The 27,872-nt window shown below is 40.9% G+C and overlaps 2 protein-coding genes across 2 annotated transcripts in view; one reads left to right on the plus strand and one right to left on the minus strand.

Annotated features, from left to right (window-relative positions):
• Positions 1-1,347, minus strand: part of LPXN (leupaxin) — a 45,151-nt gene extending 43,804 nt beyond the window's left edge. Inside the window, exon 1 of the mRNA XM_089520642.1 lies at positions 1,240-1,347. Coding sequence (XP_089376768.1) covers positions 1,240-1,258 — 19 coding nt within the window. The 5' untranslated portion in view covers positions 1,259-1,347. The remainder of the gene's footprint in view (positions 1-1,239) is intronic.
• ZFP91 (ZFP91 zinc finger protein, atypical E3 ubiquitin ligase) lies at positions 965-27,872 on the plus strand. Its single transcript, XM_089520641.1, has 11 exons — positions 965-1,975; positions 3,465-3,490; positions 6,732-6,947; positions 7,340-7,376; positions 9,182-9,268; positions 10,219-10,347; positions 14,044-14,094; positions 15,012-15,090; positions 17,498-17,612; positions 22,151-22,250; positions 24,254-27,872. The coding sequence occupies exons 1-11, from the start codon at positions 1,551-1,553 to the stop codon at positions 24,762-24,764; spliced, it is 1,776 nt and encodes a 591-aa protein (XP_089376767.1). The 5' UTR covers positions 965-1,550; the 3' UTR covers positions 24,765-27,872.

Below are 27,872 nucleotides of genomic sequence, written 5' to 3' on the forward strand. Positions count from 1 at the left end.
TTAGAGACATCTAAGCCCATGTGTTCCCTTTACTTGCTGCCTGTGCAAGTTCTTTTGCCTCCCACTTTTGGGTCCTTGCACTGTTTGCCTTGTTCCCTCTGTGTCAGTTTGCCTATTTTCTCCAGCCCTTTTGCCTTCCAGAATACTGTCTCCCTCCCCCACATAACTCAGTTTAAAGCCCTCCTGATCAAATTCTTGAGGGAGAGAAGAACCCCTGGAGCTGACCCCTTCCCCCCACCATTCCCTTCTCCTTTTCTGCCCTGTCTTTTCAGGTTGTGAGCCTGAGGGCAGGGAAGCATCTAATTTAGGGCTGAGGGGCAGGGTACAAATGCAATGAATAAACCCATAAGGCAGGGCCCAAAAGGCAAAGGCGACGCTGCCGCCCCTTCCTCTTCTCTCCCTCTTCCAGGGCAGGGCAGAGGGGAGGGAGGCAGGAGGGCCTTGCCTCTGCTTCTGGGGAGGATGCAGCCCTGCCTCTTAAAAGGAACTACTTAAAGGTAACTACTTTATAGTTACATCCAGTAAACAAACTTAAACAGAGCCGTTCAGGGGAATCCGTCTCCAGCCCTTTAAAGGCCAAGCGGGGCGACTGGGGAGCGAGTTTCCTGCCGTCTTTCGCTTCTCAGACACGAACGCATCTTGAAGCCGGAAGTCTATGGAAGAGCGGGGGAGACTGACGCCCTTTGCGCTCTACGGCGAGTAGGTGAAAGCACTCCAACTCCCATCATGCCCGTCAGGAATAGCGCATGCGCACTCCGAAACAGGGACGGAAATGCGTGCGTCTCCCACAAACCTCCCCCTCCCCCTCGGGACGCCATTTTGTCTCCGACTTTCCCCCGCCGCTCGGCCGGGCCTTTTTTTCTTAAAGGAGAAGCGGCAATGTTTTTTTTAACCTAAACTAAGTCTCCCTCGGGCTTCAAACTCCGGTGCGAAAAAGGAGAGAGGAACTTGGGAAGGTATCGGCTCTGCTTTATTTTTTGTTCTTCTTTCGCTCTTGCAAACTGAGCGGGATCTATAGCCCGGTCCATGCTGGAGGGTGGGCGGCGACGGTAGCCGAGGGGGGACTTTTTTAGTTTTAGCTTTGCTAGGCGAAGGTGCCCCTGCAGCAAGGGCTCCCACAGCGGTGCGCCTTCGAACTACTGAGGGTTTTGACGCGGGCGGGCGGGCGCGCGCTCTCGCGGGGAAAGGGCTGTTAAACGGCTGCGTGAGCGCGCTTTGGAACTGCCAGGATTGCCTTACCGCGCGTGCGCGCGCGCATCCTCGCGCACGAAGGGACACTCCGCGCCGCTGATTGGCCCGCGCCGTTTGCGACTCTGATTGGTCGGCTTGGGCATCGAAGCGGGTTAAGAGGTGTGTGTGTGTTCCATCTCCTCCCCTGATTGGCCTCCGGGAGCTGGGTGGGCGGGATCTTGAGAGCTGCCCGAACTCTGCACCGGGTTTTGATTGGCTCTGGAGCCACGCGCGCGGGGAGGCTGTGCTGCCGCTGCCCTTTTCGCGCGGGCAGAGCGCCGCTGACAGGAGACGCAGACGCCGCTTCGCCAGCTGCTCTGATGCCGGGGGCCTCGGAGAAGGCGCAGAGCCACGAGGAAGAGCCGCCGCCGCCGCAGCAGCATCAGGAGCCACTCCAGCAGCCCCCTCCTTCGCCGTCGGAAGAGAAGGGAGACGACAAGGAGCGGGCTCTGCCTCTCCCCGGCCGACGCCGGCCCCCGCCCAAGGCCCAGCCCCAGGAGGACTCCGGCAGCAGCAGCAGCAGGGTCCTCCGAGGCGGACGCGAGCGCGGAAGAGCTGCTGCTGCTGCCGCCGCCGCCGCCGCTGCCGCCGCCGCCGCCGCCTCCCGCCGAAGGAAGGCCGAGTATCCCCGGCGACGTTGTTGCCGCCGCAGACAGAGCCAGGAGCCCGAGGAGACCCCGACCGGCCCCGAAGCGGAACCCCCTCCGCCGCCGCCAGCCGCCAAGAAGGGGACCCCGCGTGGCGCGTGAGTAGCCCTTGGCCCTTCTGCCATGCAGGAACCCTCCTTCAAAGCATCCCCAGTGACAGGTGGCCCTCCAGCCTCTGCTCAAAGGCCTCCGAGGAAGGAGTGTCTTCCACTCTTGGACAGCCCTGATTCTCAGGAAGCCCCTCCGAAGGTTGAGGAGGACTCTCTCCTCCTGCAGCTTGCATCCATTGCTCCATTGGGTCCCAGTCTCTGGAGCAGCAGGAAACAAGCCCCCTCCCTCCACATGAAGCCTCTGCTGCTGCCCTGCTGGAGGAAACGGAGACTCATTCGACTTCACCTGGGCTGCCTCCGCCCTGCAGGTTGACAGGGCCTTAACTGCCATGGCCCAGCCCTATGGCATTATTATTACCATGACTATTAAGCTTTACTTGTATAGCGCTCTACACATACAGTTCAGAATAGATAAAACAAACCTGCCTGTGGCACACGTTCTATGAACGTAATCAAATACAATACATATCAGCATTCAGACAGCAAATTAAAAATGACCCCAGGTAACAGTCATGCAAGGCCAGGGAAGGCTTCCCTGAGCAGCATTGTCTTTAACTCAGTCTTGAGGCTGGTGGAAGAGGGGCCAGCTCTTGTCCTTGGCAAGACTTGTTCGCAGGGGGTTTGTCTTTGCCTCCTCCTGAAGGCCAGGGAGTGTGAGGAGCCCAGGGCCACCCAGGGGGCTTCCATGGCTGAGCAGGGATTTGAACCCTGGCCTCCAGAGCCATAGTTCAGTGCTCAAAACATACACCACTCTGTTTTCTTGTACAATCAGGCATCCTTTTAAATATTTCAAATTTCGGAGTGATGCTTCTCCAGGAAGTATGTATGGAGCACAGTCAGAATTCGATACTCCAAGCCTAGTAGTTACATTGAAACAATTTAAATTAGTGTTTGTGAGACACAGTCACCATGTACTTCAAAAGGGAAGTAACTACTAATATTTCTCTCTTGGAAGCACTTGATTTGTCCTAAACCTGTAGTACCAACACTTGTAGCCAAACAATTCTGCAAGATAGCTTCTGCAATAGTAGCTGGACCAAGTAGAGCGTTATGGCTGAGTGGGTATGTGGCTCTTTCTAGCCCTGATCTAGCATTTTAATCACTACATAATGCTTTACTGTTCTTGTGACTAAACTTGTGAAAGAGAAATCAGCACCATAGAATCATAAAGTTGGAAGAGACCTCACAGGCCACCCAGTCCAACCCTATTCTGCCATGCAGGAAATCTCAATCAAAGCACCCCCAACAGATGGCAATCCAGCCTCTGTTTAAAGACCTCCAAGGAAGGAGACTCCACCGCTTTCAAGGGAGTGTGTTCCACTGTCAAAAAGCTCTCACTGTGAGGCGGTTCCTCCTAATGTTTAGGTGGAATCTCTTTTCCTGTAGTTGACAAAGCTGTTATAGTGCTTAGAATGATCCTTATCTTTATTCTTAAGGTTGCACGGACAATCACGTTTTTCTTCAACTTTTATTTCAGATATCTGGATAAAGCTGCAGTCAAAGGTAAGATCTGAATGCTGTTCATAAAAAATATTGGCAAGTATTGGTAGACTAAAATAAATGCCTGCTTAGCCCAGAAGTCTAACCAATTAGGGACCAACCCCATGTGCCTCAACAAAACTTTGGCCCCGTACAAACCGGCAGTTTGCGGCACCCAGGCAGCGGACGAGGGTTCTCAGACGTGTGGATGCTGAACCCTAGTCTGTGTGCAGCAGACTAGGGTTCGGTGTCCGCACGGCCGAGAACCCTAGTCCACTGCCCAGGCGTCATGATAGCGCACACCTGTTTACATGGGGCGCACCATGATGATGCAAATGGCGCTGGCCGGAAGGGACGTCATCATGGTGCGCAGGCATATAGCGTGGATTGTTGCTGTGACGTGTGGTTGCCACTATGTTCGGTTGCCACGGCAACGATCCGGCGCAGAAAGGAGTAGCGTTTCGCCACCCCTTCCTGCCCATCTATTGAGCCCCCTAGATAATGATGAGTGTTGCTTGTTCCCAGTATTTAGTAACAGAAAAGTATTGTTTAGGGAACAGTGATGTCAGTGTTAGTTATCATGTGTAATAACTGTGATATGAATTTGTTTTGTCCTTTGAAAAGTTGAATAAATGCTTGTGGCTATCAAAGCAGTTCATGGCAGTGGATTCCATGTATTTGTGTGAAGTACTTCCTCCTTGCAATCCTGAAATGACTGTCAGCTTCATGGGATTCCAGATGTATTCTGTTATCTTATTTGTAAATTACATTTTAAAATTTAACTTAGTTGCCACCTTTATTTTACCTTTTTTAAAAAAACAGTGCGTAGTTCAGATATAATCTCTAGCACCTTCAGTTAAAATTGGTGGTAAATACCGCAGTTGTCTGTATTACAGTTTTAATCTTTTAAATAGTTCCCCAGAATTTGTTTTATTCAGCAGTTCTGCGTGGATGTATTTAAAGATGAGCTCCTTTAAAAATATCTGTTTGTTCTTGCATTGGTAAAACTGTGAAGAACTACTTTAAGAATAATCAAGTGGATCATTTCGAACTGGAGTGTTTAAAGCAAAGTTTAATAATTTTGCTGTTCTGTTTTAATGTAGGCGTTGTTGTTGTTGTGTTCCTTCAAATCATTGATGACTTATGGTGACCCTAAGATTAACCTATCATAGGGTTTTCTTGGCAAGCTTCTTTAGAGGGTGTTTGCCATTGCCACCCTCTGAGGCTGAGAGTGTGTGGCTTGCACAAGCTAACTCAGTGGTTTACATGGCCCGGATAGGATTTGAATCCTGGTCTTCAGAGTCAAAGTTCAATTCTCAAACCGCTACACCACAAACATGGCTCTTACCACTAGCTTTCCTTCTACCTTCAACTACCTGGCTTTACTTAAAAACAACATTGGCTTAAGTCTAATTCTTAGTCTAAACTAGAATAGATCCACTGAATCAGTGGAATTTATGTAAGTACAGTTGCCCCTCCTTTTTTGCAAACTTCGAATCTGTGTCCCTTGCCCATTCATGGGTGGCAAAGGGAGCGAGACAAAATTGGGTGTGCACTTGTGGCACGCGCTGCCATTGAAACCAGTGGGGCTTGAATACCGGTGATTTTCCATTTTCACTGGGTATGTGTGTGTCCAGAATGGATCCCCTGCAAAAACAGAGGGACTATTTACAGTTTGCCCTCCCTATCCATGGGAGTGGGGGTCCTGCAACCAAACCCCAGTGGATACCAATGATTTACCATTGGATAATTGAGTCAATTGTTCTACTTTAATTGGGACTAGAAATTGGATTTAGACCTTGGTTGCACTTGAAACCTCTCATTTTTTTCCAGTTTGTAGAGAGTTAACATCAGACAATCTCTGATATTATTCTTTCATAAAATTTCAATTGTGTATAAATACACATGCTTCTTATATCAATAAAGCATGTAAACCACTGGATTCATTTTCGTCAAAATTTGATCTTAGTGCTATTCACAAATCCATTTCAGGTTGTTCTGGAGTACCCAGTATTTAGGACAAAATTATAGGGGAAAAATAAGAATGTATTAAGAGATACAGATAAAGAGATACCGTCGACCCTCCATATCTGTGGATTCCTTATCAACAGATTCAATCATCCACAGCTTGAAAATATTTTAAAAGTATATAAATTCCAAAAAGCAAACCTTAATTTTGCCATTTTATGCTGCTGTTGCAAGACTTCAATTCATGGTGAGCCTAAGGTGATCCTATCATTTCATTTTACTGTCACATTGTACTTAATGGGACTTGAGCATCCATGGATTTTGGTAGCCACGGAGGGTCTTGGAAGTCAGAACCAAACACGGCAGATATCAAGGGCCCACTGTAATATAAATAGAAACATGAAGGTTTGTTTAAGCCTTCTTTTTCTATTCTGGAACTGCTAGAGTTGAAATAAAGTGAAACAAAAACTGTTGTGTATTAGTTAAAACATATTGCAGGTTGGCTATCCAAATCAACATTTGTTCATTCCTTTTTCCTCAAACACTGTATGCAGGGTCATGATTTAGTTTGGTAAGATGGGAAGGGACTGGCTATTCAGTTGAGTTATTAAGCATTTCTAGAGAGAATATGGAAATCTGTTGAAGGTATTTTGGAAGAGTATTTGATTTTAGTACTCTTATTTAAGAGTAATGAGTGAATGTTCAGATGGTGTAAAGAAATGATCATTGGAATAGAAAAGGTTTGAGTTTCCATCACTTTCAACAGGCCTATCCAGTTTATTTTTAAAGTAGTGTTTTTAAAGTATTAATTGATGGATTTTAATATGTATTTGTTTTATATCCTGGTTTAATTGATGATTTATATTGTGTTCCCCACCTTGATCCATAGGGAAAAGTGGGTGAGAACTAAATGTTATTTATAAGGAGATGTTATGTAGCTTATTTTTTTAAAAAAACACACAATTTTAAAACTTAAAACATACATATATATTATGGCTGTTAATAGTGTTAAGCAGTCTGTAATAATTTAATTAAAACAACTTTGGCCATTTAGCAGAGTTGTGAGATTTATCAGGACTTTGGGTTCCCTGATTATATTTTAATGGAGGAGCAACTCCCAACTTGTTGCTCTTTGTGGCTTACATAATCTGGGCTGATTTGTGGACACAATGGATAGATCTGTCTTCTGGGAGAAGAATAACGTGCTCCTTGGGCCATTCCAGTTGAATTATTTTGGAAGCACAGAGAGAATTCCCTCCTTGATCCAGGTGTTTCATTGTATATATTTATATTACAGATCCCAAAGAAGAGACAGAAGAGGAAGACATCTCCAGTATTGTTACTACTGGAACCCCAGTTAGTTCAGCCAGGCCCAGTCGGGGCTGGCGTAGCAACAGGGCAACTGCTGCTATTCGTCAATGTGATGCAGAAAATTCACGGAGCTCTAGATCCAAGACTGGGTCACTACAGCTTATCTGCAAGTCGGAACCAAACACAGACCAGCTAGAATTTGGTATGGCTGCTTTCAGTCACTGAAAAATAAAAATGTTGATAGGAGTAGGAGATGTAAAGCTTATAATTTCTAAGAGAGAGCACTTAACGCCAATCACGCTTATGCTCTTGTCTGTCATTACATATGTACATCAGCTACAGTGCTATATAGTTCCAATAGTTAAAATGCAAACTGTTCATTGGGGCAGCACACATCTTGCTTTATTGTTATAGATGCTGTTTAAGTAATTTCCATGTTAGTTTACATCATGTGAAACTGGGAATAGCTTTTAACTATGTAAGCAGACTGTTTAAGATTAGCATGTTATATTGTTTTTATATTTCATTGTACTAGTACATTGTAAGCTCTAAAAATCAAGCTAATCTGTTACTAAAGATTATTTTCTTTTTTAGAAATCACAGAAGAGCATTCTTCTCCAGCTGGAATAAGGTAAATGGATCTGATTGTAATATTCTTCCCTACCGATATGGTACTTAAAGAAGCCCTTATTTTAACAAAATAACTTTCAATCTGAAATATTGCTCCAAAATAACTGTGTAACAAATATCTGCTAGATCAGGGTTCCCTGTGCTCTGAGCAGCCCTTAGGGCTCGGCATACACTTCCCAGGTGCTCTGTGGCTGCTCCAGGAAAATGAAAGGAATGAAATTAAAGGATATACAGTGTGCTCACGCCATCCAGTGGCACACTATATGTGGCTTTCAACTTATGCAGAAGCTGTGCAACAATTAAAGAAATGGCGCTTGTGCTGCCGCAAGCGCACACCCCATTGTTTACAATGGGGTACGAGCATACGTGGATTTCCCCCTACAGATCCCCACGTAAGGAAAGGGCCTGCTGTATTTTTATATAAACTCCTAAACACTATTACCTTGTAAGATATAGGGTAGCCCTCTTATGGGCTCTGCCGTAGAAATAAGGGCTCTGTGAGTCAAAAAGGTTGGGAACCCCTATGCTAGAGTATTTAGTTGATACATTGTATGGAATGAATCAAAGGTTAGATTTTTTCAGTGCACAGGACAATGATCGAGGTGGCCCCCCGATCATTTGCCACCACCAAAGATAATCATTCATACTTACTCCATACTTTCCATGAGTTGTATGTTACTTCAGAAATTTACCGACAGTGTGATATAATGTGATTTTATATAGAGTTTGGTGATTAGTCCTCTTTAATGTCAAAAGTTGCTATTTGATTTATTATTATTATTATTATTTATTTGTATAGCGCTGTAGATTTGCGCGCTGTACATAAAAACAATAAATATATAAGAGTAAACCTGCCTATGGCGTACAATCTAAGAAATAATAGGATAATACATATAAAATGAATTATTTGGTTCATCTGGCCAGTTTTATGCCCTAAGCCAAATTCTGTTTATTTTGCTTATGATAAAAATCTTTCTCAAAGGGGGAGATTTAGGAGTGATTTGATTGCATTAGTGGTGGTAACAGCCTGTAGTAGTTTCAGTCATGGGGTCTTCATTCATTGCTGTTGCTGCCATTCCTCTGATATAATTGACTCTCTCTCCCCCCCCCCCCCCCCCCACTCTGAAGCTTCCAATGTATTTAATTATCTTCTGGCTTGATGTCCTTTGAATTTAGAAAATGAAAGTAGAAAAAAAGACATTAGGTTAATGGTGGTTAAGACAACAAAGAAAAGGGTTTGAAATCAGGGGTGGGCAACATCTGGGGAGTGGTTTCTCTCTTCCAGAAACCACTCCTTTTTAAAGAAATGTTCTTTAAATCAGATAGGAGACCATCATTTTAAAGGGATGTTACTGTTTGTCAGTGATTCTTTTTAAAATTTGGAAATCACTTTAAAACAAACACTTCCTGTTTTATTTAAAGGGCATTTTCTGATTGTTGCTGAATTTTGGTGATGTAGTTTAAGAGAGGGGTAAATTGTCACAAAAACAACAGTGGGTGATGTGTGTCACCTACAGGCTGTATTTTGGTTTGGATGGTATTTATGTCTTAAATAATGATATTTTGAATTCTTTCTGATACACAGATCCTTAGTAATTGAACAAATAGTATGTCCTCTCTGTTACATATTCTGAAGAGGTTGTTCTGTGGTGAGACTGCATCTTCCCATAATAGTGCCTTTTGTTTAGGTTGTGTAATAATCTGTGTAAGCAACAGAAGAAGAGTCCAATTTCTATACTGTGCGTTTCTTTGTCCGGGAATCCACTGATGTATGAATAATTTCTCTTCCTCTCCCTGCTCCTCCAGTGATGAAGAAGAAATGCTAATTAGTGAAGAAGAGGTTCCCTTCAGAGATGATCCCAGAGATGAAACCTATAAACCTCATTTAGACAGGTGCTCTCACTTTTATTTTCCAGGCTCAGAGAGATTATATGATGTCATTTTGATCTTTTAAAGGCTAGTAGAATGTCACATTGTTGTAATTCAAAATAAATATAGTGGTACCCCCCACATTTGCTGAGGTTAGGGGTGAAGGACCCCCGTGAATATGGAAAAACCACAAATTAAAAAAAAAAACTATTCTTTTTACCTGAGAGAACACTTTTCTAGGCATCTCCATGTCCTCCAATGCAACTCCATGATCAACATCTGCCATATGTTGATCACAGAATCATACTGGAGGACCTACAAATGCCTAGACAGGTGTTATCTCTAGGAACATCTAGGTTCTCCAGCACAACTCTATGGTCAACTTCTAGCAGAGCTGCGCTAGAGGATTTAGAGATTCCTAGAGAGAACATATTAATCAAAACCACAAATAATCAAATCCGCAAAAGTCAAAACCGCAAATATGAAGGGCCAACTGTACTCCCTATATTAAATTTTATATCAATCAACCCTGGTGACACAGTGGTTAAATGCTGATACTGCAGCCACTCACTCACAAAACCACAAGGTTGTGACTTCACTCCTAGCCAGGGGCTCAGGTTCGACTCAGCCTTGCATCCTTCCGAGGTCGCTAAAATGAATACCCAGCTTGTTGGGGGCAATTAGCTTACAGTTGTAAACTGCTTAGAAACTGCTTGGTGCAGTATGAAGTGGTATATAAATGAAGCTGCTATTGCTGCTAAATTTTCTCTATCAACTGGACTGATTTTAAAAAACGAAATCCAAGCAAGTGTGTATTTTTTAATTATAGGAGTGGGAAATGTCAGAAGGTTGAATATCTCAGAATCCATGATGAAGAATTCTCTAAAAGCATGAGGATAAAATTAAACCACAGGATGCATCTAGAGAGGAAAGATTTTGCTAAAAATTTAAACATATGATGTCTTTATTTATAGGGAAGCTCCAAAGCAAAGGAAAAAAACTGGGAAGGGAAAAGAAGAAAAGGAAAAACAGAAAGAAATTAAAGTGGAAGTAGAGGTCAAAGAAGAAAGTGAATTTCGGGAAGATGAGGAGCCACCTAGGAAGTGAGTACGGTTCTGTAGCTTTCTGAAAATTCACGTTATACTCAGTGCAGCCAAGGCTTCAGATGAAACTGAAGTCCATGCAAGTGATTTATACCGAATCTGAAGTCAAAGGAATTCTTATTCCTACATCTACATCACCTTCTGTTAGGTTGGTCCCTCCATTTTTAGTTCTGACAGTCTCTGACCTTGAACTGCAACATAAACACATTACTGAGCAGGATAAACTAATTTGTGTAACACTTAACTTTGCTCAAGCAGTTGTTATTTCCAGGTGAAATTCAGTTGATGCAGCTTGGCTGCACTTCGATAAGTGTTGAGAAAGATGTGTTAGAACAACAACAATGCTATTTTTTGGTTACACAAATTATTGCTTGCCAGTAGTAAGGATCAATTTTGATTATAAATATTTTGAGTTTTGAATTCCACTTTTTTTTCTGATTTTGAAGATCATTTGGCTTCAAAACATTTATAGGAAATTAGCCACAGGTATGTTTTAACATGTTGGTTTTCACAGAGGAGTCCTAGAAACCTCTGAAGATCCTTTCATATTTGGACATTAGATCCTGTAGCTAAGTGAAGTGTACACAGATATGCTTAACAATTTTTTTAGGTTTTGGAGGAGTACTTATTCTTCAATCCCAACCTATCCCTGCAACAGATACTGTTTGCCAGGATAGCAGGAGAACAATAAACATAGCTGTCTCAGAAGTACATTTTTAGGTAGAAATGAGAATATAGTTTGACTGCTTTTGAGTTTTTAAGAGCAGTATTTAGAAACTTCATTTACATGAGAATTGCACAGTAAGTAGAGTAATAAAGCAGGTGAAGTATAAATATATCACAGCCAGTCATTTCAGTGGAATGTATTTCTGTAGAATCAAGCACAGCTGAATTAGATGTTGAATGTCATACTGTGCGCATTTCTCTTTCCATAACTTGTTCAAAGAGTTCTTTCTATCATCTTCTAATGAAGAGCTTAATTTTCCAAGTATAGATCATTGTGTAGCCAAAATGGATTTGTTTACTCTCAAGTGAGGGGACATGGATTTATATTTCTGGAAAGGTCTGTAAGAAAGAAAAGTGATATGGGGTTTCCAGAAAATGTAAAACTGACATATTCCAGAAAAATAATCTTTGACTTACAGTTGCTAAACATAACTTTTAAAATGTTCTAACAGCTCACAGGTATTGAACAGAAATGTTTGATTAGGAAAAAGTAACATACACTTAAAGAGATTTAAAAATAACATAAAAACTTTAAATAGAAATTATGTTAGTGGAATGCTGTACATTTTTACAACAGTGTGTGATGGCTTTATATTTTCTGGTTAATTTTAATGGGGAAAGGAAAACTGATACACTCATTTTACCACGACCAAAGAATTGTTTCTGATGTACTGCTTTTCAACTCATCTGCTTCGCCTTGAGGGCATTGGACTATTTCCAGTTTCACTGTGAATGCCTGTGAACTCACCTGTGCTGCTGTAGAAATACTTGATATTTTATTGGCATCCATTTATTGTTGCTAATGAATTTAATCACTGGAAAATTTGATTAAAAATAGTGACTGAATGATAAATATATGAGATTGTTCTAGAACATCTTGCTGCACATCTCATTTATACTTTGTAAATTGTTATAATCCTTTCAAGGAAGAACAAGTGCAGAAGCAAGTTCTGTGTTCTGGTTTATTATGAATTGCCGTGACAATAAAGTTGTTCTGTGTACAGTTATTGGGACTGAATCGCACATGTAGTACTTGGGAATGTGTGTGCGAGCCTGAACAGGGAAATATCTCCCCGTATCAGCCTGCCCAGACCCTAAGATCATCAGGAGAGGCCCTTCTCTCAGTCGCACCATTGTCACATGGTTGGTAGGGACATGAGATAGTGCCCTTTGGGTGGCTGCCCCTAGAGTCTGGAATTCCCTTCTGAGGATGGCCAGAATTACCTCCTCCTTGTTGTCTTTTTGTTGGCAGGCAAAGCTCTTTTTTTATTTTGACAGTCTTTTTAAAAGAACAGGCTAAAGGATGCTGGATTGTTTTAACCCAATTGTTTTTCAAAAATCTTTTTGTATTTTGTTTATTGAGTATAGTTCTGAACTGTTTTGATCCTACAATTAATTTAATTCTATTTTAATGTTAACTTATTGTAAGTTTTTAGTCATGTTCCTTTTTAATTTCACACCGCCTTGAGCCCCATTTTGGGAGAAAGGTGGAATGATGATGATGAGTAAATTGCTCCAGTAGAATCACACGTTTGACGTAAAAATATGTCAGTCTTGTCACCTTTGACAGTAGTAGTCACATTTGAGCATGTCGGGATGAAGACAGATTATCCTTCTCATTGCCAGTAGCTTTTCTCAGTCATAATTAATTTACATTGCCGGACACATTTCATTATTGGTCATAACCACTTTATACAAAAAATTCCTAATACAGTGGAGCCTCCGCATACGCTGCCTTTTTATAGGCGGCTTTGAGCATAGGCGCTCAAAGCCGCCGGGGCGGAAGGGGCGGCGCGTCACATTCAATTGAATGGGCGTGCGCACCTGTTGCGCCTCACGCGCCGCCGCGCACAAGCCCCATTGGAAACAATGGGGCTCGAGCATAGGCGGATTTTTTATACGCGGAGGGATCCAGAACAGATCCCTCGCGTATAATAAGGTTCCACTGTACCTGTGTACTTAGCACCAGATACATTAGGGATGGGAATTAATGTGCCCCATCTGGCCCCATAATATTTTTAGTCTTTTTTGCTTCCGAGTCAGTTACTTAACCTTGAGACCTTATCAAGTGGCAGATTATACATTTAGATATATGACTTTTGGTTATGATTTACAACTGAAAATGGCATGATCTAGTCTGCTACAGGGGTGAAAATCTGGCCTGTGGAAACTGTGCATGTGGCACCCCAACCACATCTTGAACTTCAGTTTCCATGGCCCTTACATAGATACATCCAGGTTACATGCACTCACTTGCCTCTTCTTTATCAGTGATGAAGTCACCCCTTTTCAGAGAATCTAGCAGAACAAAGGAGGCAGTGGTTCCTCTGCATGCTAAGTTTTTGTAGGGAGTAAAGAAGAACCACCACTGCCCTTCTTCCTGGAATTTCTCTGAAGAATAGATGTGTGTTTCCTTTCCCAGAGGGCTACAGTATGGTATGTCAGCCATGGCAAGGCATTGCCTTCATCATTTGCAAAATGTCCTTAAAAGATTCCACTGCATCCCTCCATGGAGAATTTGGAGAAGAAGAAGAAAGACATTCATCTTCTTTAGGTTTTTGCAATATTGATTAATAATTTTCTCTCCTTTTCAAAAGAAGTGAGAACTTGTCCTCAGGTAAATCAAGCCAGATTCTGTAAACATGGAAGGTATTATTCATTAATCTTCCTGGGTAGGATCCTGTACTTCCAGAATTTATCGCAGAGCTCTCTCCACCTTTGCTTGGAAGTTGGTTGTGTTGAAGTAAATTATGTATGGGTCAGAATTTTTACAGATCTGCACAGAAGTACATTTATTGAGTTAGATAGAATTGTGTAGAAACCACTTGCTCCTAGTCTGAGACTATTTAGTCTAGGTTTTTTTTCCTCTTAATCATCATGCCACCTTGCATATATTTGTTTGCTTTAACACATGCAAATGTACTCTGGTGCTCTTCAGCTTTTTATCTTGTTCTCCTGTTCATATCCTAGGAGAGGAAGGAGAAGAAAAGATGACAAGAGCCCACGACTTCCAAAAAGGAGGTGAGTTGCTTTTGTCTTTCTTGCTTAAATGATACAATACAAAGTGGCTACTGAATAGTGGTTATTTAAAGATACTGTTTAGAAAGATCCCTCCACTGTTTTTAGTTTGTCAGCTGTAAAATGGGAGAAAGTGCCTTTTTATAGTAGATGATAGTATGACATGGTTGTAGGCATAGTTTCTCTGCTGTTGACTGCACGGAGTAATAATGGTGCTGCTGTTTGATAAGACTGAATAACTACAGTATATCTGTGTTATAATCTTGCTTTGAGGAACCTAACACATCTTCAGCTGCTCCTTTTTAAATAAAGCCTGTTTTAGAGATTAAAATAAAGTTTACGTTCTTTATGTGCTATTTCTACACTTCGTTTGTATCTGAGTTCCCCAACTGAGGTGGTGTGCTCAGTAAAGGTGAGTCAAAATGTCAAAATAGAGTCTACTCTTTTAGTAGTTTTTATGGTTAAAAACAAAGGATCAGTTATGTTGAATAAAAGAAACATAACCCAAGTGACTTAGATCATCTGTTGAGTGTTGTCTTAAAAGCAATAATGTCATCTTCTGTGCATTGCTGATTTTCACATAATTGATGTTCCAGAAAGTTGCTTCTGGGTTTGAATGACAAATTATTTCTTTAAAACTCCTGCCCCAAAGGAGCAGTACTGGAGTTGTGTTGGACTGCAGTGGATTTTAGAAAATGTATTGATTCTTGATAATTGGACTTTGACATACTTCTTAAACATTATTTAAATGTATTTGGACATGGGTATTGACAAATTAGGATGCCTTCTTATACAGCACACTACTTGTAATAGACAAAACACATCCTCATTAGCCTATCGGTTAGAAAAGTATAATGCATTTGACATGTTAGCATACCCTTTACTCTACCTCTTCCCTCTCCTGTTTCTTTGTTTCTTAGGAAGAAGCCCCCAATACAATATGTACGCTGTGAGATGGAAGGATGTGGCACAGTTCTTGCACACCCTCGCTATCTACAGGTGAGATTAATAGCAGTAATCAGTTTGTGTATATTTGTATAGTTTCTCTAGGAGATTAAATAAGTTGTCTGCTTTGTCCACTATAAATCAACTGAGGGGCAAAATGGACAGCCCCAATGGAGTGGCTTGCCGTCATCCCTCTGAGCGCCAGATTGGGCTGCAGAACTGCATACTGTGGCCCCAATCTGGCGTTTTCCATCCCCAAAAGGAATGGCAAAATGCCACTCCTTTTGGGCACAGAAAAGGCACTGTGGTGGCACTTTTTGGCACTCCTTTTGGTGTGTGGCATCAAAGGAACGCCGTAACACTGCCTGCCATGCGGTCAGGCAGACGGCATGATGGTAGCTTGGGGGTAGAGTCAGGGAGTGCAGCCACCACTCCCCCAGTCCACCCTGATGCTGGCCCTTTTGGCCAGTCTGTTTAGCCTCTGAGATAAGCAGTACCTCTGTGACATACACTAACTGTAAGAATGCCAAGTACTACTTCTTTGTCTCTTACACCTCACTAAAGCCTACTTTCTGTTTTCCCTTCCCTAATACTCAAGATTTTGTGCCTCTTTCCCACTTAACACTTATCTGCCCTGATTTCTTCTCCTCTTCTTTTCCACATTTCCACCTCTCTTTTTAGCACCCTCCTCCTTCTTTCAGCATTGACACATTTGAATTGGCTATCCTATTATCCTCATCTAACCCCATGTCTGCTTGAGCCTGTCTTTTCTAGTTGTTCTTTCTCCTGCCGTTACCCACCATCTACCCTACATGACCAATGCTTGTAGTGTTGCTCGCTCTCTCTCTGTTTAGCACCCATACATGCTACTGTTTCCATTCCCTTGACTCATTCCTCCCTTTCTTCTGTCACCCAGTTTTTTCCTTCCCTTTATCGCTAAGCTACTGGACTATGCTTTGGGACTGTGTGCTGTCTCAATGTTCTCTCCTCACACTCTGTTTTTGACCTCCTCTGATTATGGCCTTTAGCATAGTACTCCACTGAAAATGCCTGCACAAAACACACTGATGGTCTTCTCATTGTCAGATCCAAAGGTCTGCTTAGGCTTTGTTCTCTTGATTTTTCTTCTTCCTTTGATGCAGTGCCTTTTTCTAAATGAATTTATGCTGGGAGTAGAGAGTGCTGCTGAGGGCACAGGACACAGCAAAAGTAAAGTATGGAGGACCAGATGTAATTCTTATCTGTGCTCACCAGGCATGGAAAGCATAGCTCTGCTTGGGAATAAAGCAGAGCTCAATTTTTGCCTGTCTTATTAAGTGTAAAAGCAGTAGCCTTTCAGGCTGCAAAGTAGAGTTTCTGTTCTGTGAAAAGCCTTCCCAGGCTAAACAGCTTCTTTTCTCCAGCCAATATTGAAGATAAGAGCTAAAAACATTAGCAGCCTCCTTCTGTGCTGATGATGATTGGTCAGATTCTCTCCACATATCTTCTCAAAGGATTGCCTCACTGGAGAAGCTGATTGTTATTTATTCTTAGTGTTATTTCTTCCTAAGTTAGCTTTTGTACTGAGGGGGATGATTTTCTGTACTGTTATTAGCTTACCCCTACTTGCTTTCTGGGGTACCCTTCTCTGTGTTATGTTACAGTTAAGTCTGCCATGGTTAGTCTTAAAGGTGCTACAAGATCCCTTTGCATAATGGTAGCATTTTGACAGTGTAATTTTGCAAGACACCTGTAAACCCCCAGGCAGTTGCACATAGTGAACATAATCATGCACATCTGCTTACTGTGTGTATTGGGGGGGGGGGGGGGTGGGGGGACAGGAGCTAGATTGCAGAAGCAAGTTGGGTGATTTAACCCAGCCACTTCCCCACTATAAAATGTACATCTCCAAATAGCTTTTCACTTGGGCCACTTGGAGGATGTGTAATTTTGAGAGGAAAATAGATTAATTGGCCCCACCCAGTTGGTTTTCTGGTCCAACTGTTGCTCTCCTCCTGGAGTTGTTGTTTTTTTTTTTTTAAAGGCTCTTGGGAACCGTTACATATCTATAACCTCTTTGCAGGCTTTCAGAAGCTTTGTTGTTTAAGAGTGGCAATGTTTGAGCTCTAGTTGAAATTATTTTTATTTCAATTAATATTATGTGCCTTTGCAAAAAACACAAAAAAACCCCCAAAACAATTCTGAGTGAAAGCATAAATACTTATAAACTTCATTAAGATCCCTCTGCCTTTGTGTCTTTTCAGTCATCCAGGAGACCACAGACTGTACAATCAGTGTTTCTTTTCTTAAATTTTAAACTATAAGAAGTTACTAATAATGGTTTTTACATATTCCACTGTTGACGCAAATATGTTTAAACTGGAGCACTGAGATTGGATACTAGACTGAGGGTTAACAGCCTTTTTTTTCTGTTAGTATATTTATAATCTGTCAACTTTAATATTTTGTTTTTTGTTTTCAGCATCACATCAAATATCAGCATTTATTGAAAAAGAAATATGTGTGTCCTCATCCTTCATGTGGGCGACTGTTCCGGCTCCAGAAGCAGCTTTTGCGTCATGCCAAACACCACACAGGTAATATGGTTGTAGGGCAAAACCCCCAGCCCCACCCATTTAAAAAATAAGTAAATCAGGCAATCTACTCCCAGACCTGCACATTCTTAAACCACTTCAGCCAAAAAAATTAAAGACTGATTGAAATCAAAACCAGATGTAATACCACATCACCCATGCCTGTTAAAAGGGTGATAATTGGCCCATGTGCCCTATGTATCTGCTCACCCATAGCATAGGGCTTCATGTAGAATTCAAGAGTGATGTCTGATACTGTTTAAAGCAGAAGCATCGTACACTCACAAGTGAACAAAAATAATTCATTAAATATTTACAGGTAATCAGAAAGAAAGAGAAGCCTCAATGAATGAGGCCACTTTTAAGCCTCTTTGTGTCCCAATTGTGGGGGAGAAATGGGGTATAAGTAAATACAAAAATAGAATGATAGCTTTTTAAAATTTTATATTGATAAAATATTCAATTTATCAGTATTGTTACATTTCAAATAAATTGTTCATTATAAATTACCATCCATTAATGGAAAACCTCAACAATGACAGATGAAGTTCGTTGAGCAGTTCAGCATAGAAGAGAAGCAAGTAAAAGGTGACAGAAATAGTCAGAACCCTGAATACAACTGTTCAACGATTTGTGTACAGGGACAAGAAAAACTACTATAATAAATAAATATTGATAAATAGAAAGCAACAGCAAAAAGGGAAGAACAAGAGACCTCTTTCAAAGGGAAATTTAAACCAAGAGTGGGGTTGCTCTTTTACCAGGAAGGAGAAACACGTTGCATGACCAAGAAGTAATAAAAGGAAGATGGGAACAATACACAGAATAATTATATAGAAGAAATGAAAATATGACAGATTAAGTTGAGAGAAAACCATATGAACGCAAACCTCTAATTTTAAAAAGTGAAGTGGAAGTTGTACTTGAAAGACACAAGTAACGAGGAACAGATGGCCTACCATTAGAGCTGCTTCAATCCACATAGACAGAATTTACTCTAGTTCTAACCAAAATGTGTCAACAAATATGAAAACAAAAAATAGCCCACGGTCTCCCAATATACATTTCTAGCCCACAGTCTCCCAATATACATTTCCAATCCCCAAGAAAGGCAGCACTGGGATTGCATTAACAACAGGACCTATGTAAGCAAAGGGATGATCAAAATTCCACAACAAAGATACTTACTCTGTGTAAGTGTATGGAGTGAGAAATGTCAGATGTTTAAGCTGAGTCCAGCAGAGAAAAAGGTACTAAGCATCATATTGCAAATATACGTTAAATAATGGAGTGCACTAAAGAAATTCATAAGAAAATAAGTCTGTGTTTTATATATTATAGCAAAGCCTTTGATGGTGTAAATCATGAAAAATTATGGATCACTCTGAAGGAAATGTCGTAGTCTGTACTGTTAGGACAGAATACAGAAACATTGAATGATTTCCAATGGCAAGGGGGTCAGGCAAGGCTGCATTTTATCATCCTGTCTGTTTAATTTGTATGCCAAAAATATCATATTCCAAGCAGACCTAAACTTGGAGGAAGAATGCTTAAAAATTCGAGAAAGAACTTCAACAACTTAAGATATGAAGATGACACAATACTACTACCAGAAGATAACAAAGACTTAAAAGCAATCACTGAAGAAAGTCAGGGACAAAAGTGCAGAGGCAGGTTTACAGTTGAACATTAAAAAAACAAAAATAGCAGCCATAGACAATCTACATAACTTTAAAGTAGACAGTGAAGACACTGAAATATTTCAAGATTTTCCGTACCTTGGCTCAGTCATTAATCAGAATGGAGATTGTAGTCAAGAAATGAGAAAAAGACTAGGACTTTGAAGGGCTGCTGTTAGAATTGTCCATGCCATTGGATTTCTCATTTCTATGTATGGTTATGAAAGCTGAACAGTGAAGAGAGCTGATAGGAAGAAAATTATCTAATCTGAGATGAAATGCTGGAGAAGAGTTATGTGGATACCATGGACAGCTAAAAAGAAAAATAAATGGGTGTTAGAGCAAATCCAACCTGAATTCTGCCTAGAAGCCAAGATGATTAAAATGAGGCTGTTGTACTTTGGCCATTAAGATGGATCTCTTCCTGCTGGCCTTTCCACCAGAGCCAACATGAGCAACATATCCATCTTTCTCGCTATTTTCGGCTATATAAGATGTGAATTCCAACTCTGGTTTGGCTATTGTATTTTATGCTATATCATATTATATTGCATTATTGTGTTATGATATTAATTTTATTGGAATTTTAGTGTTGTAAACATTTGTATGCTCTGTATTTGTTTTGATCCCGCCTCAATCCGTAGGGAGAGGCGGGAAATAGAAATAGATTATTATTGTTGTTGTGTGAAGACATGATTCTTACTAGAGAAGACAAAAATAATGCTTAGTGTAGTAGGAGGCAATAGGAAAAGAGGAGGACCACATTTCAGATGAATAGACTGAATCAATGAAGCAACAGTCATGAGTGTGCAAGACCTGAGCAGGACAGGTGATGATCGGGTAGCTTGGACGTCTCTCATTATTTGACTTGATGGCAGCTAACAACAAACAAAAACAGTTTTCGGGGCTTAAAAAGCAATATACAGTCAGCTCTCCATTTTCGTGGGGGATCCATTGTGGACATACACACACTCTTTGGAAACAGAAACTCGCAGATATTCAAGCCCCATAGGCTTGAATGGGTGCAAGTGTGCGCCTCATTTTAACCCCCTCCATTTGCTCCTCGCGAATAAGCGAGGGTCGCGGATCTGAAGTCTGCATAAACAGAGGGGCAACTGTAACTTTAGAATTTAATTTTGCCGAGATGAGGCAAGGAAAACTACTTGAAAGCTCTACAACTCTGCACTCTTTGTTTATTTGTTTTCTCTGCAGAGTAGAGAGGCAAACTGACATATTTAATCAATTTAGTAACACTTCAGTAATGCTTTAGTAATACTGTAGTAATACTGCTTTCCAGACTTACTTTGCATTTTGTTTCTTCAAGGCTCCAGTGCAGTTAGAGGGTTGGGATCACAGTCTGAACTAGCTGTGTAAATACTTGCACAATGTATCATCCCACAAATTTTTTAGTACAAGTGAACATCCACACTGCTTAAATATACAAATTTTAATGCATCTGAGGAAATAGACTGAAGTCTACAAAAACTCATGCTGCCAATTTCTTTCTTTCAGTTAGTCTCAAAGGTACTACAACATCTCTCCACATTTAATGAACTGAAATATCTTTTCCCATGGTGGCTTGTTTTTCATGTACTTCCATACATTCAGTTGAACATTTCAGATCTAGTAGATGTTGGCATCCTTCCATATAGAAAGAAATAAAATGGATGTACACATAATAAAGGATCTAAAATTTGTCTTTCTGCTACACTGAGTGCAACCTTGAATTAAAATGGATTTAATTGGCATTGATGCCACTTGATGTACACAAGATAACCCAACACTGAAGGTGAAAAAACAATGTCTTATTATTATGGGATTTCTTCTTTTGGCCTTCTTAATCTGTGTGATTTATTATCGTCATATTATAAGCCTTACACTGTAGGGGACCATTACAATGGAATAATACAGCTCTCCAGATGTTACCCCAGACTAGTTCAGAGCTGTGAAAGTAAAAGTCTGTGGAAGCTAATGTTACCAGCTTCCTTTTTTCAGCTCGTCTCAAAGGCGCTACAAGATCCCTTTGCATATCTCTGATGTGCCAAGGATTTACCATCTTCTGTTCTGCCAGAAATACTTGCTCTCTTCTACCTCTGTCTTTTCTGACCATTTCTTCATGGTGCATATTGGTTGTACATATCTTGATTTTGGTGTAACCTGAACCCCCTAGAATTGGCAAGTGGTGAAGTTTCTGAGAGCCAGCATGTGCGTAGTGTTTTGATTGTTGGACTAGGACTCTAGGGAACCATGATTAAAATCCTTGCTCAGTTATGGAAACCCACTTGATAACCTTGAGCAAATCATGCTCAACATCAGAGGAAGATATTGGCAAATCCCTTCTGAATAAATCTTGCTAAGAAAACCCTGTGATAGGGTCACCATAAGACACACAACAACAACAAAGCTTCTGTAGGAACATGTGCAAGTGTGCACATATTTCTGTCTTGAATATATGTAGTACACATCTTGTAAATGAATAATGTATGTAATGGCCCTCCTAACAATTTCAAATGGACAATGTGTAGCACTCTTAACGCTTATGATTTAACACAATTTATTTACGATGGAACGTTTTTAGTGAGTTTTGCATAATCATTTCTCTTTAGTGGGGTATTGCAGAAGGAAAGTTAGAATGTGTTAAGTGAATGGTTTGAGAGTAAGGATAGGAGTGTTGGTACTTGACAAGCTTCTACATGCTTTAATATTTAAAACTGAGAAATAGTTACCTGTGCCTACCTCATTCCTTTAAAACATTTGCTTATTAGTGTTGTGAATGGTAGCATGGCCATTTTGAATTGTGTGCTTGTGGATTTGACTTAGGAGCAAAATCTTGAGTGTAAATTACTTTGTGGTGCTTTACAGATCAAAGAGATTACATCTGTGAATATTGTGCCCGTGCTTTCAAGAGTTCCCACAATCTAGCAGTTCATCGAATGATCCACACAGGCGAGAAGCCATTACAGTGAGTAGTGTTTTGTTGTTTTTCTGCTATTTTTCCTCACGAAGTCCGACAATGTATCTTTATGACAAGGCTTGCAAAATCAGGAATCAGCAAATGCACATGAGAAACCATCCAGGGTCAGGGGTTTCCCCAGTAGATAATGACCACTAATTAAGCAAATGCTAATTCTCTTTACATATCATCCCACCTTGAGGCCATGCCATCAACAACAGAACAATACACAGATTAACAATACACAGATTAACATGGAAATCAATCCTCCCTACCCAGGGTCACACAGTATGTATATATGTATGTGCGTGTATATGTGTATGTGTGTGCGCGCACACACACACACGCCAGCCACAGATGCTGGTGAAACATCAGGAATAAACTCTTCTAGAACATGGCCACATAGCCTGAAAAACCCACAAAAACAATGTATCTTTAGCTTCTTCTTAAACTGCCTCTATTTGATAAGTGTATGTTTGTATTGTATATATTCATGTATAAGTCTAGAAATTTTAGTCAAAAAAATTTATTCCAAAAACCTGAGTTGACTTATCCATGGGTCATTGTAAATACTGTACTGTACATTAATTCTTTTTAAAAAAGGAACGGTCTCCTGGTGAAAGACAAGTGTCATCTGTTCTGGAAACACTCGTACTCTCTTTATATATGTATGTACAGCGCTGTGTAAATTTACAGCGCTTTATAAATAAAGGTTACTAATAATAATAATTTATATTCTCTCATCCATAAAGCCTTTAATATGAGCACAAACAGTTATTCCTGCTGGAATTTTGAAAAGTTTTCTGGCACTGTTTTCCTTTGCATTGTTTGTTCCATGCCCCTAAGTTTTACTCTCGACTTATCCATGAGTCATATCAAAATCCATAATTTTGGCCCCAAAACCTGTCCTCGACTTATACATGGGGTCGACTTATAGTTGATTGTATATGGTATATACTTTGGAATAAGCAAATGTGCTGGACTTAATTTGGTCTGTTTTTTGACCAGTGTGAAGTATCGGCTTTTGCTACAATTGAGCACGATATCTTTCTGGACAAGCTCTATGGGCTAGTTGTAGGAGGCACTGTGTTACAATAGCTCAACTCCTATTTGTAGTGCTGGCTCTAGAAAGTAACAAGGGGAGATTTTTGTTCAGTTCCATGGCTATGTAGCTAGGGTGCCGCAGGGTTCCATACTATCCCACATGCTGTATACAGAGCTGGTGAGTGGGGTGCCATCAGTATGTTAACGGCATTTATCACTTACAGTACTGTATTTCCCTTTGTTATTACAGTCTGTTGAGGCTGTAATCGGGGGAGGGGCATAAATTTGGACCTTTAATGGGTGAGGCCAGTAAATTGAAAGTTAATCCGAGTGAGTGTAAGGCTTTGTGATTGGTGATTCCTTGGTCTGGGAACTGGGTAGGCAGCTTGCCCTGAATGTATTTGCATTTCCCCCAAACAACTAAATGTGTAGTTTGGGTGTACTTTTGGATCCATCTCTGCCATTGGAAGCCAGCTGGACATAGCAGTTCATGCATGGATTCTCCTCTGTGTGTTACAGGTTGGGATAATAATAATAATAATAATAATAATAATAATAATAATAATAGGATTTATTTATATGCCACATAAACTATGTGAGGAAATGAGAGAGTTAATTTCCTGCTGTGGTACCCAAACTGTGGCATGCCTCCCCTTGGAGGTCTGATTGATTTCAACACTAGCTTTATTCCAGCACCAATTTTAAAATGGCTTTTTATCAAAGCTTATGGGGTCTAAATATTTTTGATAGATGTTGTACAGGTGCCTGGTTTCTAGTTTGTTCCAAACTGTCTGATGTGTTTTCAGACTTTATTCTTACTTTGAATTGTTTTAAATTGTTCTAAATTTACATTATTTGTACACTGCGTTGAGATTTTGCAATATAAGATGTGATATAAAAAATTAAATATTATTTATTATAATATGTATACTATCTTTCTCTCTTTCACCCACCCCACTGTTCTTTAGATGTGAGATCTGTGGATTCACATGCCGGCAGAAAGCCTCATTGAATTGGCACATGAAAAAGCATGATGCAGATACCTTTTACCAGTTTTCTTGCAATATCTGTGGAAAGAAGTTCGAGAAAAAGGACAGTGTAGTAGCACATAAGGCCAAGAGTCATCCAGAAGTGCTTATTGCTGAAGCACTGGCAGCCAATGCAGGTGCCCTCATCACCAGCACTGATATCTTGGGTACCAGTCCAGAATCTATTGTCCAGCCCACTGATAACCAGGGCCTTTCTCTTCTTCCAGATCCCCTTGGAAATAGCACTCCTGGAGAGTGTCTACTGCTGGACCCTGATGGGATGCCTAAGGCATATTGTAGTGGGAGTGACCGGGTCAATCTAATGGCTGATGGCAAGATTTTTGTTGACAGTGCTAGTGGGGAGAATGCAGAAGGGCTCGTCATGAACACAGAAATCCTTGGGGCTACCACTGAAGTTCTAATTGAAGATTCGGATTCTGCAGGACCTTAGTGGGAAAGGAGCACATGCCTTTTAGGACAACATGAACTTGTATTTAAAAAAAATAAATTGGGGAAAACTTACTCAACATAGATGAAAACTAAACTACTAGTCAAATAACTAAAGGGCCTGCTACCCCTCTCCCCCCTCCCATGGATCACTACACATTCTTTCACAGTTCCCTTCTTGAAGAGGAATGTTGCCTTTACGCAGACTGACAAAGCAAAAGAATTCTTGCAATGCAGTGGAGGGAAGCAGCCAGAGCCTCTCCCTCTCCCTGCTCTCCCAAAGTAAGCAGACTTTTTGCTTCTTGACCATGCTGCAAGATTAAAGGTGTTTGTACTCTGGACCAGTATCTTTCTCAGCACCTTTCTTTGCTCCCCCAGTTGCATCATCCTGTTCTATGCATTACAGAATTCTGACCCTTGCAGGCTCTTTTGTTTCCCTCTAGGGCTTGGGAATATAGCTTGGCACTTTAGAACCCCTCAGCAGGATGAGCTGTAAAACAGCATATATTCTCCCTCCCTCCCTTTCCCCTTGCATCCTTCCCTCTGCTTCCATAAGGAAAGGGAGGGAATACTGGCACTCTGGTGCTCACTTTTTCAAAGAGGAGTGCCATTCTTTTGTACAGTTGCTCTGGCTTCAAAGGTTCTGTGTGGGAGAGGCAGAGAGAATGGGTGCTAAGCTTGTAAAAGAAAACTTGCACTTTGAACATGTCTTGTTTTTGAGTTGTGGTAACAAATATTTTTATTTATTTGATTTTTTTAAAAGTCTGTTTTAGTTGCTGTCCAGGAAGGATTTTATTCCACGTCTGAATCTCTTTAGCAAACTACACTAGGAACTGCCCCTCGCCCAAAGTGAAGGAAATGCTCATAGAGCAGTATAGATCTTACAGAGGCTCCTGCTTGCTTTAGTATTTGTTGTGTTTGCTGGAAAAGACTTTCTTTGTGGAGGTGTGAGAACTGCTTTAAAGATTTGACCTTTAGTCATTCATCCCCAACTTCCCTAATGTTTTCCTTGTGTATATTTTTTTTAGCTTTGTGTTTCTCTCTAACTTTGATGAATAAGCAGCAAATTTTGCCTTGAGGAAGTTATATTAACTCTAAACAGCATGATAGCTGATACTCTTAATATTTTCTGCCTTTTAAACTCTTTGGTTCTGCCCTTGAAAACACATTTAGAAGCAAAACTGGCATCAGGTAGCAGCAACTCCAGATCTCCTCAGTCATGCATCTGATGTAGGCACATACAATCTTGTTTCTGTGAAATTTGATGGCTTGAATGTCTCCAGAAAGTGAAAGATGCCTAGCACTTGAGGTAGAACATAATAAAGCAGTGTGACTTTTCAAAGATTTACTTAAGTCACAATTTGTTTGAGCATTTGGCTGTGTCGTAATAGCTTCTGGTGTCACAATATCCCAGTTATGATAGTCTTTTCTCATAGGGACTTCTCTTGGGTCTAAACATAATCAGTTTTGTTTCTGGTTGGGGTTTTTTTTTTTTTGGCCACCCTATGAGCACCCTATAAGCATCGCTTATACTTAAAGACAAGTGTGTTTTAGTTTAGAGCTCTACCTCATATACCTCTGAACCCTGCAATGTATTATAAGCTAGCATTAATTTTGCATTTTCCATCCTTTACAGTTTCAGTTGTCTGAAAATTAGTCCAAAAGCACTTCCTTTACTTAGCTGGAGGGTAACGATCAACAGGGTGTAATAGGGCACAGTCTCTGGAGGCCACTAGAGATTTTAATTCACACCACACCTTCTATTTCTGCAACCTAGTTGGAGGTTTGTCAGCAACCAGCCAGGCTGCAGTATGTAACTGGTGTGTCATCTGCATCTCAAGGGCCATTTGTGCTTCAGGTCCTCTGATTAAGGTTGACACCTGAAAAGTACTTACAGTTCAAGCTTGTTTTGTGTGCTACTGAAGTGAGTATACTATCTCAACTATGCTACATTTCACTTCTAAGAACAGATGATAATAGACTTTCTGTTTTACCTCTCTAGGGACTTTTAATCTTTTAGGGAAAAGGCTGTAGCTGTCAGTGTACTTGAAGTCCTTTTCTAGCTTGAATTACTGTCAGCCTCTTGTCTGCCTTTCTTGGACAGCTCTGTTGGTCTGTTTTTTTCACTCCCCACTGGGGTATGTCTGTCTGCAGTTTTGTTTCAAGTAACATTGTTTTGTGTTTAACTGGGTCAGCCCTTGCACTCTTGGTTGAATAATTTCTGGTTTTAGATTACTGAACTGAAACCCTTGGTCTTGACATAAAATTATTCTTGCTGCTTCCCTTTAATGTCTCTCCCACCACACGCATGCAGTTTTGCTTCAATCAGTTATTGTAGTAGCTGCAATAAACTATATTTTTAATAGGAAGATTTTTTTCCCATGGGAAGGAAGCATGGTGCTGGGAGCTTGAAGCTATAGATTATCCTTCCCACTGTAATATGGGATAGTTTACAGTAATTAATCTGATATGGGCCCACTCCAGATGTATTCTATAATCTGGTCCTATTTTAAACTCACTGGCTCTATATGTTTTGGAACCTCTTCCTGATAATCTACGGGATGATTTGAATCCCTTCGCTCTTTCTTTCAAAAGCTGACACAAACTTCTTTCCTGGTCAGATGAATACAGATTCTTTTTTCAGAATTTTCTCTGAACATTAATAGAATAGGACAGATGAGAGGAAGCTCAGGAGTTTTTCAAGGAGTCTGCTTAGTGTGTGAGAAATGTTCTGTCTACTTCAAATAGTTTCTGAACAATGGCACAATGCTGAAGCCTTGGCAGGGGCAGGGAGAGGAGAGGTTGAACTGTAACTCCGTGGAGAAGTTTTCCAGGGCGAGAGTGGAGAGCTGGGGGAAAACTGCACTAGCATTGTGAATCCTACCAGAGAGGGGGCAGGATTTGCAATACTTAGCAGAACTACCTGAAGAAGTAGCCACTGGGTGGCAACAGAGCTGTGTTGCATTGTGGCACACCCCTATTTTTTAGTGTTAAGTGAAAGGATGGTTTAGCTGACAAGTCTTTGATTGCTTAAAAGCCTTGTTGCATATAAAGTTTTCCACAAAGTGATGGTGGAGATTGGGGGGGCGGGGAGCCGGGGGGGGGCAGTGAT

The sequence above is a fragment of the Sceloporus occidentalis genome, unplaced genomic scaffold (assembly GCF_023333645.1).
Source record: "Sceloporus occidentalis isolate IW3139 unplaced genomic scaffold, rSceOcc1.0.p SCAF_4, whole genome shotgun sequence".
NCBI lineage: Eukaryota > Metazoa > Chordata > Lepidosauria > Squamata > Phrynosomatidae > Sceloporus > Sceloporus occidentalis.

Bases quoted from the DNA above. Each gene is read 5' to 3' on its own strand.
- ZFP91 (XM_089520641.1), top strand. From the start codon at position 1,551: ATGCCGGGGGCCTCGGAGAAGGCGCAGAGCCACGAGGAAGAGCCGCCG. The intron at 14,095-15,011 runs GTGAGTTGCTTT...TTTGTTTCTTAG, and splicing joins CCACGACTTCCAAAAAGGAG to GAAGAAGCCCCCAATACAAT. The intron at 22,251-24,253 runs GTGAGTAGTGTT...ACTGTTCTTTAG, and splicing joins ACAGGCGAGAAGCCATTACA to ATGTGAGATCTGTGGATTCA.